This window comes from Cygnus atratus, chromosome 2 (genome assembly GCF_013377495.2).
Source record: "Cygnus atratus isolate AKBS03 ecotype Queensland, Australia chromosome 2, CAtr_DNAZoo_HiC_assembly, whole genome shotgun sequence".
Classification (NCBI taxonomy): Eukaryota; Metazoa; Chordata; class Aves; order Anseriformes; family Anatidae; genus Cygnus; species Cygnus atratus.
Window position 1 is genome coordinate 18,558,850 of NC_066363.1, and position 18,917 is coordinate 18,577,766.

Here is an 18,917-nt window from a genome sequence, read left to right on the forward strand (position 1 = left end):
GAAGGACTAATGCTTGTGTGTTCATCTTTGCCCATCATTTCCACGAATGCGCATACTGGTCAGGTACCTGGTGACTTCCTTGGCAGTAGGCTCCATAGCAGCCTTTTGCTCACACAGGTACCTACTTTCACATGCCAGTATGTCAGCAACACACCACAACACAGACACATGTCAGCGTGGGACCTCAGCCAGGACCTTCTGAAAATGTGTCCTTCTATGCCAGCAGTTAAGTGACTGGGGAAACACACAAAGCAAACACTAACAGCGGGCTGTGATTTTGGAAGAGGTTGGGAACGAAACTTCTCAGAAAGCAAGAAAACCGGCAGCAATGGCTCATGAATGAAGATGGGACAGACAAAGGCCACATGGTCAGAGGTGGCACATTCAGCCCCAGATTTGGCCTGCCACAGGGGCCACTCGTCACCACTGTGGTGTCCCAGGCACATGGGAGCAGCTGAGCTCTGGCCACCGCCACCACCATTTGTTTGCAGCTTGGTGGCCAAAGCAATACTGCCAATTAATAAGGCCATATAAACTCAAACGTAGGTATTGATACAAGTTAAAGGCAAGCTGAAATGATACAAAGCGAGTAACCAGCTCAGCTCATTAGCTGGACAGGTTATCCAGGCTAATTATTTCATTCACACTCCATGAATGAAATAGAGGTTTTCTGGGAGAGCACGCAGATACCATAGCTGGGAGAGACTCCAAGACACCCAGACGTTGAGAAAACAGGACAGCAAAGCAATTAATGAGATGCTAACAGACACAAGAAGGGAACAAGAGGATGTTCAGTCAGTCCCCAGCTAGCAGACACGTTCTTACTGCGATTGAATACAGCGTGCGCTCCTTACTTTTCTGTCTTCATGTTGAAAGGTATTTTGAGCGGTGGTGAGAAGACTAGTGAATCTGACCTAATTCACTTCAAACCAAGAAATATGTTACAGAATTTCCACTGTTACAAGTTTTAAAATAAGAAACCGGTTCAGGCTACAGTAACCTTTGGAACAAAAACAAGTACAAAAACCCTGGGATAAATATATTCTAACAAACTTCAATGCAACATTTTTGACGCTTAATAACGAAAACAGTGTTTTTTTTGTTTTGTTTTGTTTTGTTTTTTTTTCCCCAGAAAATCATCACAAACCCTTCCTGGAACTAAACTCAATTGGAAGTCTATCTGCTTTACCAATTCATAAATATGATGTTTTTTCCATCCCACATTCGATAATCTGGAAACAATTTTCTGCTTCAAATGAGATTATGGCAACACAAAGCCGATCTTGTCCTTTGCCATGAAATCTAGGAAAATATGTTGTTAAGAGGGAGAGGGATGTTCCAGAGATAGGAGATGATGAAAAACGAATGAAACACTGGAATCAATTGCACAGAGCACATTACTTTTCATATGGTAAAAGCATTAAGAATGTGAAGAATCTACACATGCTCTGGAGTCGGTCCGTTAAACACAAGGCAGGATTTTTCCCCTAATCGTTTCACTGTAATACCCAGACTCGTTACAGCCATTAGCACCAAACATTTCAAAAACAGGTGTCTGAAAGGAGGCACCTTTCAGGCATTAAATAAAACAAGCCAATTTTCGGAGACCTGGCAGTCTGACTGAAGGCAGCAGGAGGCAGGGGCAGGGAGGGACGTGGCTGGCCCAGCAGCATAGCCATGCTGGGCTGACGTGGCTGGAGAGCTGGTGGCATCCCGCTGCCTGCTACGTGGCCCAGCAATGACGGCTCCACAGCCACCCCAGCTCCCCTGTGAAGGGCTGGAGCCATTCTGGCTTCTGACACTGCTGTGGCCCAGCAGAGCCAGGTGCTTCAGAGGAAGAGAACCAGCTTTTACCTCAGCCTCTGTTGAGTGATGCTGGCACTGTGGTAACAGTCAGATATTTTTGTTCCTCAACTTTATATTCTCTACCTCTCACTATGTTCTAGGAGAGGGAAGGTGGGGAGAACAACCTGCCACTACCATCCCTTCCTGCACCAGGCCGGCTGGTGTCCCCATGGACATAGCAGGCCAAGGTCCCTGTGGATGGGGCAGGCTGGGGTCCCTGTGCTGTGGGGCAGACTGTTGTCCTCATGGATGGGGCAGGCCAGTGTCCCTGTGGATGGGGCAGGCTGGTATGTGGAGCACCGGGCTAGAGGGGCAGGCAGAAAAACCATCTTTGCTGGTGCCTCTTTGTCAGCTGGGAGTACACAGAGGATGAAGCCCAGCTCTGTTCCCAGATTAATTTCCTAGATAAATCCACATTTCTCCACCACCCAGGAAGAGCAGGGAGGGTCACTTCTACAGCACTTAGGAAAGAATATGCTTTTTATCGGCCTGGGCACCAAAGGGCATTGTTTCGCATTGTTTTCCAGTGAATGCTGGGGGATCCAGACTTGGTGTGGTGGAGGAGGAAAGGAGTAGACAAGGTCAGAAGCAACTCCCAGCTCTAGCAAGCCTCTTGGACAGACTTGGCTTCAGCTTGTGTCACACACAAACCTCTGCCAGCAAAGCAGGCACAAGCTCCTTGCCTGCCCTCTTGTTCCTGGCAGCCTGTTTCACAGCCCCAGGTACACCCAAGCACTTGGGCCCTGCCTCAGGATCTCACTCCCCACATTCAGCAGAAGCAAAACAAGCCCTTGGCTCTCTGGCTCTGCACTGAGACATCAGGTTTCATCACCAGGTTTCTTCACTACAGCTTCACTAAGGCTTCATGTCATTCCCTGCAGCTAACTGAAAGTAATCCCAAGCTGGGTAGAGTGTATTGCTAAATTGGTATATACTGTGATGCTATTTAAGCATGATTTTCATATTTCTTCCTTTTCCTGGGAACTTATTCACATCACTGAGAAGATGCTTTGTATAGACACAAACTAGAACTGGGCCGTGTAACCATTCATTCATGTTCTTATCCTACCCTAGGCAGTGCAGTGACCATCCATAACAGACATACTCACATACCAAGTCTGACACCACAAACTAATTAGCACACTGTCCTGCAGAAGGATTTACAGTGACTTCATATTTTATAGCTAAACAGTAAGTGAAGTATGTGTAGTAATAAAAAGAAGGTCAGAGACAGGGAAAAAATACATTTCTTTTTACATCACCCTATGAGAGAAACATTTAATTGGATTTTTTTTTATCTCACTGAAAAAGAAAAGGAACAGGAGTAGGTTGTTTTTCCCCATGGCTTCTCTAGCACAAAGTGAAAGTGGCACAGTCAGACTTCATCCCAAATTCCCTCCCAAAATTGCAGAGCTGATCTCCTGGAAGGGTGTGAAGCAGAGAACAGCAGAACTCTTCTGTATTCTGCTCTCTTCCCAAGGGAAAAATTATGCACAGCTGAATATTTCAATCTTCTATGAATATGGTTAAATTCAATCTTTCTGCAGCTTGAAGCTGATGTGGAAATGTAGACTATGAAGTACTATCAGCTTTGATACTATCTGATAACTGACAGACATCTGGGGAGTGGCTGAAGTCATTTGGATTGTTCAGCCCAGAGCAGAGCAGGCTGAGGGGAGGCCTCATGGCGGCCTGCAGCTCCCTCACGAGGGGAGTGGAGGGGCAGGCGCTGAGCTCTGCTCTCTGGGGACAGCGACAGGAGCCAAGGGGACAGTGTGGAGCTGGGACAGGGGAGGGTCAGGCTGGGTGTTAGGGAAAGGTTCTGCACCCAGAGGGTGGTCAGGCACTGGGACAGGATCCCCAGGGAAGTGGTCACGGCACCGAGCCTTCTGGAGTTCAAGAAGCGTTTGGACAATGCTCTCAAACTTTTTGGGTGGTCCTTTGGGTACCCGGGAGCTGGACTCGATGATCCTTGTGGGTTCCTTCCAATTCAGATATTCTAGTCCCTTCCAGTTCAGATATTCTATGATTCCATTATTATCCAAAAGCCCACATCTCATTTTTCCTACAAATAGTTCCTCCAACAGAAGGAAGCCAAACAGCAGTTTACCTTGCCTCCATTTGTGTTGGTCACCCATCATTTTTGCCCAGTTATTCCAGTTTTATCACAAAGGAGGATGCAATTCTGTCTCTCTGGAAAGTGATACTGCTTCCAACTGCCAAGATATTTTCTGGGAGCTTCCAGATTGCAAACAACAGGCCATAGTCTGTAATGGGTGCAGCAAGGACACATTTCTATGGTTACTTGCAGTCCTACAGAGGAATCACACCACTGCCTGCCTTTGGGAGAGGCAGTACACAGCACTGTCTGAGAGGGTGCATCTGCAAAGTCCATCTTTCTTGTCCCTCACTGTCCATGGCTTTACAGAGTATGACTGTTTTTTTTTCCTAACGCATAGCTGTGTCCATCCGTACTTTAAAGTATCAAGCAATATGTGGTTTTATGATAGAAACAATATCCAATAACCTAAACATGGCTGTTACCCTTCAATCTTTAACTGCAAGCCATAAGTGGTGTATGTGATCACATTTTTTGTTCAGCGAACCATGTAACTTTCAGAACTGTCTGAACAGTTGCAAGAAGTTATGCATTCTTCCTGTAAACCTCATATTTAAGGGACGATGACTCCTCAGAGATGAACTGCTACAACCTGTTACAACATTTTAATTTTTGAAATCTCCATGAACTTGTTTCTTCTGACTGTTTTAAAAGTGCTTTATATAGAATGCCTCTGGTAAATGAACTACTGTGAGAATTTATTTAGTTCTTTATACAGCGGAATTAGCTACCTTGAAAATACCTGAGGTAAAACAGATAAAAGAAAGAACTACATGAAGCAATTAAATCCCCCTCAACTCTGACTTAAATAACAGGCTTAACAAGACTGATGTCTGCAATGCAAAATTAATGGGAAATTCCAAGAAGAAGAGATAGGAGATGCCAGTTTTCATCTCTTTCGTCTTTGGTAGACCCAAATCTGCTGTATTTAACACCCTAAAGGTAACAGGCTCATTTTCTTCAACAAGACCAGGATGTGCTCAGTGAGAGCTCTGATCTGCTATAAGTACTCAAGATATTCTGATGAAGTACATATATATCCCACTTCAGCCACTGACTGGAAAAACTGAAGAAGAATTAATGGAGGAAGAGAGATTTAGTTAACTTCTGGCATTGTCCAGAAAGGCCCATTTTAATTTTTCCTTCACTTTATACTAAAGTTGTGCATTGTTCCTGAGGTTGTGGCAGCACTACTTCAAGTTCATTTCTCAAAAGAGATGGTACAAGAGGTATTTCCTTTCTTCTCAGCACACTCCACTAGTGACTGAAGGAAAAACAGTGCTGAGATGATGGGTTTGATGCTCATAGGGGCCTCAGCCCCCTCTTAGTTATCTGCAGGGCTAAATGAGTGAGGATGGTGAGGCTCTTTTGTCTAGGTGCACAAGTGCATAAGATCTCCCTTCTCAGTATTACCAACGCTAGCAGATAAGCAAACTTGCCTTTTTACTGCTACCCCACTGACACTGCACACATGTTGACTAACCGCAATACCACTGACTTTCTATAGCCTGGGTTTTAGACTCTTTGCAGAGCTGCCAGCAAGTGGGTAATGTGCATGACAGAGCAGCATCTCATTTTTACAGTTTCAGAGGATGAATTCAGCTCCATCTCTCCAATCCCAAAATATTCTTACTCACAGAAGCAAGTCCAGCTGTACAGCTGATGTGTGTAAACTGTAAATATTACACAACAAGGTACAGGATGCTTTTCTGCCGTTATATACTTTACCATTCAGGTCTTCATAACAGAGGTGTAACAACTCAGTCTGTGCTGAAGCATGAAAAGAGCACCTCAGCCTTGACACACACAGTGTGCCTTATTTAGTTTAGTACAATCTCAATAGAGGTTGCTTTCAAAGTTTATTAAAGTATTACAAAGCTGAAACAAGGTACAGCATTTCTTATCTGTAAAACTGAAAAACAATTCTTGATATTGCAGTGGTTAGAAAACACACCGATTTGCATTAATTGCTTTTGGTATTTGGAATTATTTTTTTAAAAGTCACAGTTTCTCAAGGTTAAAAAAAAAAAACCAACCTAAGAGCAGTTTTCAGAATGATTTTTTTCAGTGTCATGTGGCCAATGCAAACCATACTGAATTTTTAAGGTAATGTATTTATTTGGAAGTGTAATTATGCAAATGTTATTTTCGTCACTGTAAATATATGTTGGGACTGGAACTAAAACTTCTGGTGCAAAGCTCCCTTTAAGGAGCTGCAGAACTACATGTATATTCACAAATACACAGCCTGTGTACCAGAGCGAACAGATGAGATGCCCAGAGAAGACAGAGAAAATAGCATAGACTGGGAAGTTGTTGGTGTCCTCCCGCATTTTCAGTCCCCTGACACAAAACTTGTACAATTTTTGATCTGATCTCTTGAACTAGAAGTGGAAAATGTAGTGCAAATTATTTCCTATTTGTAATATTGGATGCTTGAAATGAGATTTCAGGTACATGCATCTTTTTCTTGGAAATAATAAATACCAATCAGCTTTCACTGACCCTAGACTGTAATAGCCCCTTGTGTCAATGTAATTACCAACTTGATATCATCATGTAATTTTTTGAAGATGGCTGATTTTCTCCCATCCTCCATTTTCTCCCCAACAAGGGACCTCACAACCCGTTATTCTTTCTGCCTAGTGTGGTCAGAGGCAAATAACTGTTGATCAAGTTGCTGAGATGGAAGGGATGTTTGAGGGCCACATGAAGCTCTGTACCTCCCCAGTGGTTTAAGGCAGTCAGTAGTTACCTTTGGCCTTTGTGAGCTCAGCATTTTCCAGCTATTCATCTTCACTTCCCTAAAGAGCTCTATAAAAGTTAACAGCACAATCAATACGCTAGAGATTAGAGCAACTCATACACATACACAATAACGGACTGGCAGGGTAACGATTTTTCTTTCCTAGTGCAGGGTCTGTAGCAGGAGAAGCCTTCACAGACCTTTGTGTGAATCTAGTCCTTAAAAGACAGGAGAGATCATTGTCATCATTCTCATCGCAGAAAAGTTAACAACAGTCAGGTCACCAACTGTTTGTGATGCTGGGTAAAAATCGTTGGGAACAACATTCTTGTTTCAATTTCTTCCCTGGGACAGACTTGCTCTTCTCAGCAGTTTCCCCTCGAGGAACATTATTATAAACAACTGTCCTATTTTTATGCAAATTCATGTTTTACAGGAGATAAGACAGTAATGATAAATTCTTCCCATTTCCTAACACTAGATGAGAAAAACTCCACTCCATAAAGAACCAAAATTGTAATATCAGAGTGTCATTCTTAACGGGGGTGAAATATATTCCCTTATTAGCAGGAACAGAACATCATTTGTTCTTGTAACATGATCTGGTTGTCTGGAAAGAAAAATCCTAGTTAATCATTTTATTTTATTATATTTTTTCCAATGACTGAAATTTACACAAATGAAAATAACTAGGGATTCATCATGGGCTGACAATACTTTCAGATTAATAACGGGTGGTGTCGCATCTCCTCTAAATTACTAACTACCTTGACAGACAGCTAATAAACACTGTAGCCCAGCGCAGCAGCCTCCTACACATCACATCGTCCCCCGGGTGTACGACGACACAAGATGTGCATATTAGGAACATTTCTCATTTGCATAAATTAAGCTCCATCTCTGCCTTACCTTGTCTCTTTGTCCTTGGGCATCGCAGGTGACCCATAGCTGAACGCCTGTTTGTCGACGGGAGACGGCACCACCTCAGCCATGCCCGGGAGGCCGAGGGCGCTCCGCACTTTGGCATCCACAAACACAGGCGGTCCCGGCTCCTTTTTGAAGGACTGGCGGCTGGGGGAAGACCTGTCAGGCTGGATGGTGTGGGGGGGAACGTGGGTGCTATGGTGAGGATGGATATCGATCATGCGCATGTCAGCCACATGGTGGGGGGACGCGGGAGGCGTTTTAGAGCTGAGCGTGGGCAAATGGCTCTCCGGGTACTTTCGTGGCTTTTGTCTGTACAAGGACTGCTCCAGCATTTCAGGCGGCATAGAGGGGTTACAGTAAGTGCTTGATGACCTCATGGCACTGCGATGGTAGGCTACAATGTGATCGGGGACATCGAGGGGGTGTCCGGTGTGGGGTGCGGCCACACTCATCCTCCCCTCGTGAAACAAGTAGGGGTCCCCGTACAGACCTTCATTTCGGATCAGGGCAAGGTTTTTGTTACTCATGTCCTCATCTGGCTTCACGTCCCGCCTCTCCAGAATGGCGCTTGGGCTGGGCGATATGGAGCGCGATGCTGGCACGCTGGAGAGCCGGTCCCTGGGGATAGTGGCATTGCCTGGCACACCCATGGGCCGTCCCCCTCCGTAGGGGATCCTGGATGGAGAGGGAGGCATGGAGTGGGGCACCGGGGTGGAGGGTGGTGAGCTGGGCATCGCATGTGAAGGGTGTGTGGCAGATCCGGGGCGGGAAGCGCTCGGGCCGTCTCGGCCCGTATAAGCAATTTCCCTCTGCATCTGGAAACAAAAGGAAAAACGTACAGGATGTAAAATTACTGGATGAAGAAAAGATGATGTAGGTTGTGGCGACCTCAGCATCTACAGAATAAAAAAGAAAACTACCTGCAACACCAAATCATTTGTCATCTGCATAAATAAAACATCTTGTGACCTCAGTGCCTAAAGAAAATAGCACCTATAGACAGCAATAAAATGGGCTGCACATTAAAGGAATATGAGAGTCTTAAAAATGAGTTTGCTCATGCGAATACCATATTAACATTATCTGTTATTCCCAAGCTGATATCTGGGATTTTACTACCACATTTGTAGGAACATGTAGCTGGTACATGCTGTAACAGCTTATTGATCAGACACACACACCAGAGTTCACTGATTCCACACTATGAAGAAAATGCTGGTGCTCTGGCACCACAAATAAACCTGAACTCCTTAGACATGAGAAAATACATGTTACAACTAATTGTCCATTTGCTTCAGTGCAGGATTTGGCCTATTGCTAATACCTTGATGTGGTCTTTATTATGCAGAGTATACACAAAGCATAGGAGAACAACAGGCACCAACACTTACTGAGAGTAAGACACACGAGTTGCATGAAAATGGTCAGCCCACATAAAACATGTGCCAAATGTTCCTGCACCACAACCAAAGATAACTGAGCTTTGGAAGATTTGTAGGGAACATACTCAGAAAATATTTTATTATAGTTTTCTAATCATCATCAGCAACTGCCAGCAGTAAGGAATGAATAAGCAAGGAAATGAAAGGGAAAAGTTCCTTAACAGTGTATTAGTGCTTTGCTAACTAAGGCCATGGCCAAAACCTGCAATGAATACATGTGCTTCTGAAACTGCAACAATACACTGCCCAGCAATGACCTCTCCAGGTGACTGAACATTGTCAATGATGGACACAGGAGAAATTCTCCCTCTAGCAAGCATCATGTGCTTGCTCTGGTGCCGTTCGGATAAAGTGGAAAAACAGGGAAATGAAGAAGTAAAGTTGGCTTCCACCAAGTGCATTAAAAAAAAATTACAGCTTCTAGAATTTGTGCTTGCAATTTCAGCTTCCCTTTCCATCATTTCCAAGGGACTGTAGAAAACCAAGTGTCACCAAGCCCAACTACACATTCCTGAAGTTACACAGTACACGCTCATGTGTAGTGGATGCCGTTGATCTGAAATCTTCACCATTTTTTCCCCTCTCACTTCTTGCTTTGACAATATGACTGGATTTGCTGCAGTAACAGTGATCCATGCCTGATGAAGCAAGAAGTTATATTCTATTCCTGCCCCACCACAGGTTTTTCCACTGGCAAGGGAATTGCACTAGCGGTATATAAACAATAGCTGTTCTCATCACAGCAGGCTCTGCACTTGGGAATTACAAATGACGTTCCCCAGGGCCAGAGATCAAAAGTCTGTAGTATCAAGTATCAAAAAGAAGAAAGGAGATAACCTGACTGTGGCAGCAGCAATAATAAATAAGTGCAAACAGAACAAAGGAGTGCGCAGGGATGCGTCATAAACGAGCCGACAAAAGTTATCCGGCCAAAGGGGAACATGGGATAATTTGTTTCATTTGCACAGAGAACTACTGAAATTTACAATAATATATAACTAAACGGTATTAATAAAATTATCAGTGGGCATTCAACACAGTTCTGGCTTGAAGAAACACTGCAGCATACCAAGCTGGATTGTGCATTCAGACTCTGGACCTGAGCCAACAGAACAAAAAGACTCCTACTGAATCTGAGCTGCTTTGGGATCATGCCTCCAGGGATAGGCAGCACTAGATGTTTTGCAATGAGAGAAGAGAACAGAGGATGAAAGACCTCCTTGGTCCCCACCATACAAGCTATACCACGCCTTGTTTAGGTACTTCAGCTAAACCTACCACAGATTCAACAGTATCTGGCACACAAAGCACAGGCACTGGGATACGCTGGGTTGCAGTGAAAGGAAAATTCCGATGTTACCTTGTAGAGAGGAGAAAATTTCCGTGGGAAGCCTTGAAAGTAACAGGTTTTATTTTCCTTAACTTCTGGACTTCAAATTCCTATATACGCACATTCATTCCTCGTAAGTCAAAGAAATCTGTCAAAGAAAAATTTCTATTTTCCACCTTAGCATATTCCCATACTTGAAGAGGGAAACAAGGAGTTCAAATACAGGGTTGAGCTGTTATTCAAACGCCTTTTTCTTGAGTACTGGTATTTACAATGCTATCTACTTTTGCTTTGCTTTGCTTTAAAATAGCACATGGAACACACAGCCTGAATCAAGACCCCACTGGGCTGGGAGGGCACGAAGCTTGAGTGCACAACCCCTTCCTGGAAGGTTCACTTTCTATTTTAGGCTGTGACTCAGCCCCTGGGTGGAGTGTGCAGGAGGGGAGAGCGGCTAGAGCCGCAGAGTCCAGGGGTACCCAGGGCAGGAGGGCTGGGGCACAGGAGCCAGACAGGGCCAGGAGCCAGGCAGCCTCACTGGCCACATTACAGCATCTCCTGTTGCCTGGCCAATATATATATTTTTTTTTTCTTCTCCAAAATCTCCAGATTCTTTGCAAATGGAAACTTCAAAAATTCAAATGATAGTCTCTTCATGCTTCCCTCTATACATCTTTTGTGTGATATTCAAGACACACTACTCTCTCCCATATATACCCCACTTTCTGCACTGTTTTTCTTCTTCCTGCCCTCCACCTCACACCATTGAGCAAAACCCCAGCATTGCTCAATGAAAATGTACTCTAATGCATAAACTGTCTTGAGCCATATGTTCTTGGACTTACATTGCATGACTCAGGGACAGAGAAAGAGGATACTGGCTTTATCTGAGCCTGTAAATACTAGGTGAAGTCACAGCCAATTGCTTTCAGGGTAGAAGGAAGATCTTTTAATATAAGCATAGGATCATGCGCTTTTCAACTGCAGCTACGTAATATATTTGCTTGAGGGTGTGGTTTTGTTTAGCACATAGGTCTTCCTTGTTCTTGCTCCCTGTAGCCTTTACACCTTTGAAATAGAAATTTGTTTGTCAATCCTTGGGGTTAAAATATGGCAAATGGCTAGTACAATTTCTGTATAAAGCACTAGAGGGGATAGGCATCACGGAGAATCTTTCACCTGATGAAGTAAAAAAAGATCACACCACATATAAGTGTCTCCTGAGGAAGGTTTCGGTCAGTCTAACAACACTTCAGTCTGCAAGATACAGATCTGGATATTTTCTGAAGCAGAACAACAGAGGCACTGGACATATACTGAAGAGCGAACATCATACAAAATCAGTTATGTTCCTTATTTCAAATCAGTTTGCATACTCAGTAACTTGCTGTGTGATTATATGCAGAAAGGTGGCAAACCAGCTCTCCATCCACCCAAACGTCTTACATAAAGGCTGAGCAGACCAGTATCTCTGCAATACAGCAGAATACAAAGCCTGCTGCAGCTCCTGGATCCTCAAACAGCTCAGCTACCCTGAAAGAAGGGCAGAGTCACAGTATCATAAGCCTTATGGACAGCAAAGGGCAAGCTGCCATTCAGTGGTTCGACAGCAGGTGTTTTCTGCAGTACAATCCCATCTGTCTCGTCCTCCATCAGGACTAATACAACACTGTGCTGATCTTTATTCTAAATTTCTTATGGCTGTCCTGCCTTATAGGTCACTCTTGCGGTCTGTCCCAAGGTGGGCCTCCCACAATGAAGAAACCATCCTCACTTCCGCCTCTTGGGCTGGCTTCAGTGCATCATTTGTACCCGTGGTGTGTACCAGAGCAGCACATGGAGCTGTGCCCACACACACCAGGGCAATGCCAACCAGTGTTATGCCTTACCACTGATTCATTGGTGCCACACCAACACTCCACCTCACCAGGCACGGATACCAGAGGTGTACCCTGACTCATGCCACTATCTGCTAACATCTCACAGCAAAATACACGCAAAGGGAAAAGTAGGTGAGGGTTTTTGACCTGGCAGACCTTCCCATTGCTCTCCCAGGCCTTGTCTACATCAACAGAGAGCAAAGCAACTGGCTTTGCCCCAAGACTTTCAGCCTGCCAAAATACCTAGATGGAGCATGTTCCTTAAGAGGTGCTCATCTTTGCACTGTCCTGGAGACACCCTGGAGTTGCCAGCAGACACCTCTCAGGCATGCAAAGCTATTGCTTTTCTTACTCTCCTATTGGCACCCTGTAGTTCCCTGAGGAAACTGCACCTGTGTTCCTAAACTGGCTCACCCACCAGTAAACTGAGGACATCTGAAAAGAATTTTATCAAGAGCTTGGAGAATCTTTGATGAAAAAGCTACAGAAACACTAAATACTGATGTAAAACTGACAAATGCATCTACATTACTGATAAATTCAAGGTGAAGAGCTCTTTTACAGAAACTGATCACAAGAAGAAAATCCTCTAAAATTGAGGCAATCCTTCACTTTGTTTCTAGGAAAAGAAAGGAAAGACTTACTTAAAGAACCCAAAACCCAACAACAATACAATCCACTCATTTTTTCTTCTCTCATAAAAATAAACTGACAGCCTTACAGCTCTAGCTGTCCAAACCCCTCAGTTTGATCAGTAGTTGCACGATGTGATACCACATCTGCCATGGCTGGTCTTTCACTAAGGTTGGGTTTCCACAGCTGAAAGCACAAATCAGCTTTTGCAAAAAACTGTCAGATACAGTTTTGATACTTCTAAAATAATATTTACAAGAAGAAATAGTGCACTTGAAAATTATAGAATTGATAAATAGTCTGAAAATGACATTTTTTAAGTATATGTACCATGACTGTCTTTCTAAAGCCAAATCCTTCTCATGCTATCAGACATCACTTTGTCACACTTGTTTGCTCTTACCTTTTCTTTGTATGTCTTTTAATTCCTATACATTTCCCTATTCTGTTGGGACATTACAGAAAAAAAACAGGCCGGCTGCAGCTGCGGGTTCCTCCAGCTGCCCAACGGCATACTTACAAACTGCAAACACATTAGCATCACTTTTAGCTTTTTCTGGTCAGGAACTTTCCAATGAAAAATATTTTCAACAGACAATGCTAATCCAAAAGAGCTGAAACATTTGGTAAAAACATCAGTAAAGTAAACGTCACTTGGAAAAAAAAAAACCAGCAGATTTCAGTCAAACACCAATATGGTTTCTTATCAGACAACCCTGGAGTGCTCTAAAGCTTTGGCTTTCCAGATCCATAGACCTGGGGCATCTTTTGCATAGTTTTGGTATATGTCAAGCTGTAAAATCTCCGTATTATGGTGCAAAAAGAGCTGAGCTTAAAACTCAGAATATTCATGAAACTGCAATTCTGTGATTCTAGTGATTGCACCAGAACAAAACAGTTAATGGGACATAAAGGCAAGAGAATTGCTGGGTTTTCCTTCTTCCATCTATGTTATTAAATCTGTGTGTTTTTCTTTCCCTGATCAACAATGCTGCAATCAGCCAAAATAAGATGTTTCTTAGGGTGAGCCACTCTTACAGTTTCTATGTTTGTAGACTTATTTTGCCAGGCTCGCCTGGCCATAGGGTGACATGAACACAACAGGAGAACCAGACGATGATGTTCACTATCCTGAGAGGTGGCAGTTAGAGCACATAAACATGATTATCCAGAAAGGAGACATGCTGCCCTGAGTGAACCTCAGTCAGGCATCATCACCATACTATTTGATATCACCGTGGCATCCCATCCCCATGTCTTCCTACCTGTTGTGCAGGTGTACACAAGGGGTATGGCACAAATACCCCTAAGAATTTTTAGGGTACAATATTGTAGCAACACATACACTAGCTTGAATCAAGCAGAGCTCAGCCACAGCATTATTTCCCTTTCCACATGACAGAGCATCAAACACATTCTTAACATTATTGTCCCTTACTTTATACCTAGATCTTTAATGCACACTTGTGTATGAACCCAGTCCCTGCAGCTATCCAAATGTTTTACCTTAAGGTACTTTACATGTCTCGGTATGTCCTTTTATATCCCTGACTACATATAAACTTAATTCATACCATATCCTAAAGATCCCATGGGGAAAACAAAGAATACCTGTTTCACTTTTTACTGAATATAAAACAGATCTGTAAAATTCTAAGCTAACCACAAAACAAATTTAATGGTGATATCAAAAATAATATTTGATTGCTTCACCTTGCCTCTAAGTCAATGTGCATGCTGAAGGTGGATCTTGCAAACAAGCAGAGAGGAGTCTCAGACCAAATCCTATACAGTCTGCTCTTTCAGGCATAATTTTTCAGCTGTCCTGATGCTACTCTGGTTATTTGTTTCTACAATTAAAAATAGTAGCAGTCTTATTACACGCGGTCAAAATTGTTACCTACAGAAAAATAACATAATCTTTGATAAGATTTTTGCTCTGAAATAATTAAAGCCACTTACTGTTACTTAAGGAAATCACCTGTATGGCTACAGCAGTAAGATGAACATTTGTTTCCACTTCTTCTAATAAAGCATTTTTTGTTTTCAGCCTTGAGTCTACATCCTCAGTCTACAGTACAGCATTTTATAAATCCGTGCCTTCTGGGAAAAGGTTTTTAAACAGTAAAAATGTTCCTTGTTCTCTCTGCTCACAACAGGGGCAGGCCATCTTGCTTTACCCAGTCATCTAAGTAATGCTGCCTCAATAGACTGAAGTATTTTTCCACATGACAAGCCTGCAATTTCTCCTCCCCTTCGAAATTAGTCACTAAATAACCTCCTTGGCATGTCACCCAGTCACAAACTGTGCAACACTATGTGATTCAATCGCTCAACCATTTTTTAATGCGCGCCTATAAGATGCATAGAAAGAGGCTAACATCATGGAATGAAGTACAAGGGAGACTCACAAAGGGGAAAGCCATAAATAAAACTGCGAGTAAACTCCATTTAGGTAAGAGAGTGCATGTTAAAGGTAACTATATAAAACGCATCCATATTAAATTCTCGACAGGAGAAGATCTCCAATTATTTAGCAAACCCAGTACATACAATTCTAGGGGAAAAAAAAAAGAAAAATACAGTCATTATTAACCTTGGCAGCTTTTTGAATGCTCCGCTTTGTGGGGACACCTGGTAGAAAGAAGCGCAAGCCCCTCCCGCCAGGAGAAGCACCTAGACACAGGAGCAGGCTGTCTACTCATTAACCAGGCACCTGAGCCGCTTGGCTAACCTGAACTTTGGGGCCCCCATAAATCAATCGCACGGTTATCTCTGCAGCACACCACGCTAGCCATTAGGATTACTTTTTTTTTTTTTTTTTTTAAATGCACAATAGAGATGGCAAATGTCCAAAAAAAAAATAGAAAGCTTGCTTCCCTTCCTTCCATCCCCGCACTCTGAAAGACCCAATAACATTGAAAATGTACCCCTAAAAATATGGTATTTGCAGTGTGAAAGAGATGGCACTTAAACATTGTAGGGCAGCCTCATGACACAAGCACTTCGCAGCACTGCAGTTATCCTCCTGATTTTTTGTGTGCATTTATTTTTGGTTTTATGCACGTAAAATATTGCCTGTATCATCATGACTGGCATTTAGAAGAATCAAAATACAATTTAAGTGCATGACCTTGAGCTAATATCAATATAAAGAACCATTTATAAGGGGACCTAACTGGAGTAACATTTCTATTTCACAGTACTCCCTCCTCTCAGCCTCTCAGCTGTGAGAGAGGGAGGAATCACTCATTGCTGTTACAAAAGGGTAAGCTGACACAAAGCATTTGCGTAACATGACAAAGATCAGAGCAGATCCGGTAGCCAAAACTAAAAATCCAGGTGTTCCACCCCTTACTACACTCTCCCCAAGAGCAGAAGGAATCGTCCAGATTTGCAGACAGCTGTTGTGTTTTCCCATTATAAATTTGTACACCATTATTGGTCTTGACCAGAACTTCACAAAATTTCTATGTAGCATAACATAATGTAAGCAGTCTTTTCAAGTGCGTAAAAGTATTTGTCTTAATTGTAGCATTTCCAGTTTCACTGTGAAAATATTTTAAGATATTATTTTTATTAAATATTTGCACTAGAACTATAAAAAAGTAACATCACGGCACAGAAACAATCTTAAACCTATTTATTTTCATTTCAAATTTAATCAGTCAAGGCTTGTTTCTTGCAGTATAGGAGTAAAGCAGTATTTACCGATGAAGCATCTGGTTTATATTTGGCAGGTTTTACTAACCAGTCAAGTATCCCCTTTTAATGAATGGAAGTATGACCTAGTTAAAAATCTGCTTAGGTCTGCTGACCAACTTAAAAATATCAAAAATAAAACTACAAGCAAATTATCCTAATACACTTTTGTGTCGCACATGCTTTCCAGCAAGTGCAGAGTACATTCTGCCATCCACGTTCTTCCTTACAGGGGAACAAACCTGCAGTGAGAAATCACATTATTATGCTAATATGCAGGATAAAAAAGACCACTATATTTCACTTCTGTTTCTCTGCAGTGAATTGCAAGCTGGTAGGATGCACATTTTCAGTAATTGGACTCTAGCATGATAAAGTATATCCCAGAACATCAGGCACACTATAACTAGTTCTCCATACATCTGGCACTATATGCAACAGTCTCCAAGTATGTCTGATGCATATGAAAAGTTTTTCATATGAGGAATGAATCTTCTTTTAATTTTAAAATACACCGGGCACTGCATCATAAATAGTGCACAGATATATCATTACCAAGGCTGTAATTTAATTTGTAGGTTCTAACAATGCATACAAACCATTCAAGTATCACTTTCCATTTCAATTACTTTATCAGAGCCCTCAAGCCTTGTCTAACTTGCCATGTATTATCCTGTGTTTAATTACTTGCCATATATTTGTTTATAATGTACTGTACAGAGCAATAGTTCCTTTCCAGTTTAGCCCCCCATATAAACAAAGGGTATGCCCCTAAGAAGCACAACACCCTACACTTCACCAAGATCAGACCTGGAAGTTAGCCCATTGCTTTAAAATCTTTGTTAATGTCTATGGTGATGACAGGCACAAATTACCACTGAGGTATTTCTCTGGTCTCCCTGCTTTTCTTCTATATTATTAACGTTAATTCAGGACCCTTGGAACAATTTGCCCAACACATTAATTTATTTTCTCTTTGCTCCCCTCGATTCTCAGTGGAAAAGTGTTAGAGACACATTAGTAAAATGCACAGTTATAAACTGAGAGAACGTTTTGAAGTCTGCTGTGGGGTATACATATGAGGCATAGATGTAACTGGCTTATTACTTGACTGCTGATCAAAGTTCTTTCTGTTCCTGATAACGGCTCTTTTGGTCCCTAAGCCCTTAATAATACTTTCATGGATGGAAATAATGAAGCAGTTAATGTTTGTACTGCTGTAAACAACCATTTCCTTAACAGAAAACAGGGAAATTTATAGGCTTGATGGCTTGTCACTGACTCAACTGTTTTGCTCTCAGTACTCAGGAGCAAAGCTTGTGATGGAGTCAATGGGGTTTTGCTTAAATGCAACAAGTTAGTTCAATCCAGCAGAATCCAAGTGGGAAGACAGTTTGCTGATGAAGTTTTTTACAGCTGTTTTCTGAAAGAAGCATTATTTATTTATTTATTTATTTCAATGAAGGTGTCACATGACTTCATCACTCCTATAGCCCACCCAGAATCTAATTCTGATCAAAGAAACCGAGAGTGTAGGAGGACAGAGACCTGCATGTGGACTTGTTTGTAGAACCTCCTAAGTCTCCAGTTACACAAGACTTTTCAAGGTAGCAAGAGAGCTACCATCAGCATCTTTCTTCCCTCTGCACAGGCAAGCACCATGACAAACCTCTCACTGGGCTTATCCACTTTCTGCAATGAAAGCAAAGAGACCAACCCCTAGCTTTGCCTCCAATCATTCAGCAGAGGAACAAAAAAAACCGTCATATCCAGCCCTGACCTCAATCTCAGATGCTTCCCCACAGCAAAAATGGGGGAGCAGATCACAGATCCCCCAGGTTGCTGTTCTTCACAAAGGCACCAAGGTGTCAAGCACACCAGCCCCCTGACCATATTCATACCTACAAAGACTGAAAATCCTACAGGATCACTTCTATGAATTTGAGAGGCCAAGCTAAACAAATAGATGGGAACAGAACAGTTTTGGCTGCCTGACATATATTGGACTTGATATTATGTGCAGACTACACTGTCTTCTCCTAAACATACATGTTGTTTGTTATTCCCTCTGTTTACTGATTCCTAAGGCACTTGGTGAAACAGATATGCCTTGGGGTAGATATAAATACCATTTATCTACCTTGGGTTAGATATAAATACCATAAAGTTCTCTTATGCTTATGCCAAACTCCCTAGTTCTAGGGGAAAAAAATAAAAAGAAGCAAAGAACAAACAAACAAGCAAAAAAAATCCCACACCACACATTGCTACTAGCTAAAATGAACCACTATAA

General features: G+C 42.4%; 1 protein-coding gene across 15 annotated transcripts in view; it reads right to left on the reverse strand.

The window, feature by feature from the left end:
• KIAA1217 (KIAA1217 ortholog) overlaps nt 1-18,917 on the reverse strand; it is a 362,990-nt gene that overhangs the window by 46,458 nt on the left and 297,615 nt on the right. For 12 of the 15 annotated variants that reach the window (XR_004778413.2, XR_004778412.2, XM_050708763.1 and 9 more), the window contains one exon: nt 7,620-8,452. Coding sequence is in view for 13 of the 15 variants with exons in the window: in XM_050708763.1 (XP_050564720.1) it covers nt 7,620-8,452 (833 nt within the window). In the remaining 2 variants the exon portion in view is untranslated. Of the gene's footprint in view, nt 1-7,619; nt 8,453-14,884; nt 15,130-18,917 lie in introns of those variants that run through there. The other 3 variants (XM_035545264.2, XM_035545261.2, XM_035545262.2) reach the window with 2 other exon arrangements.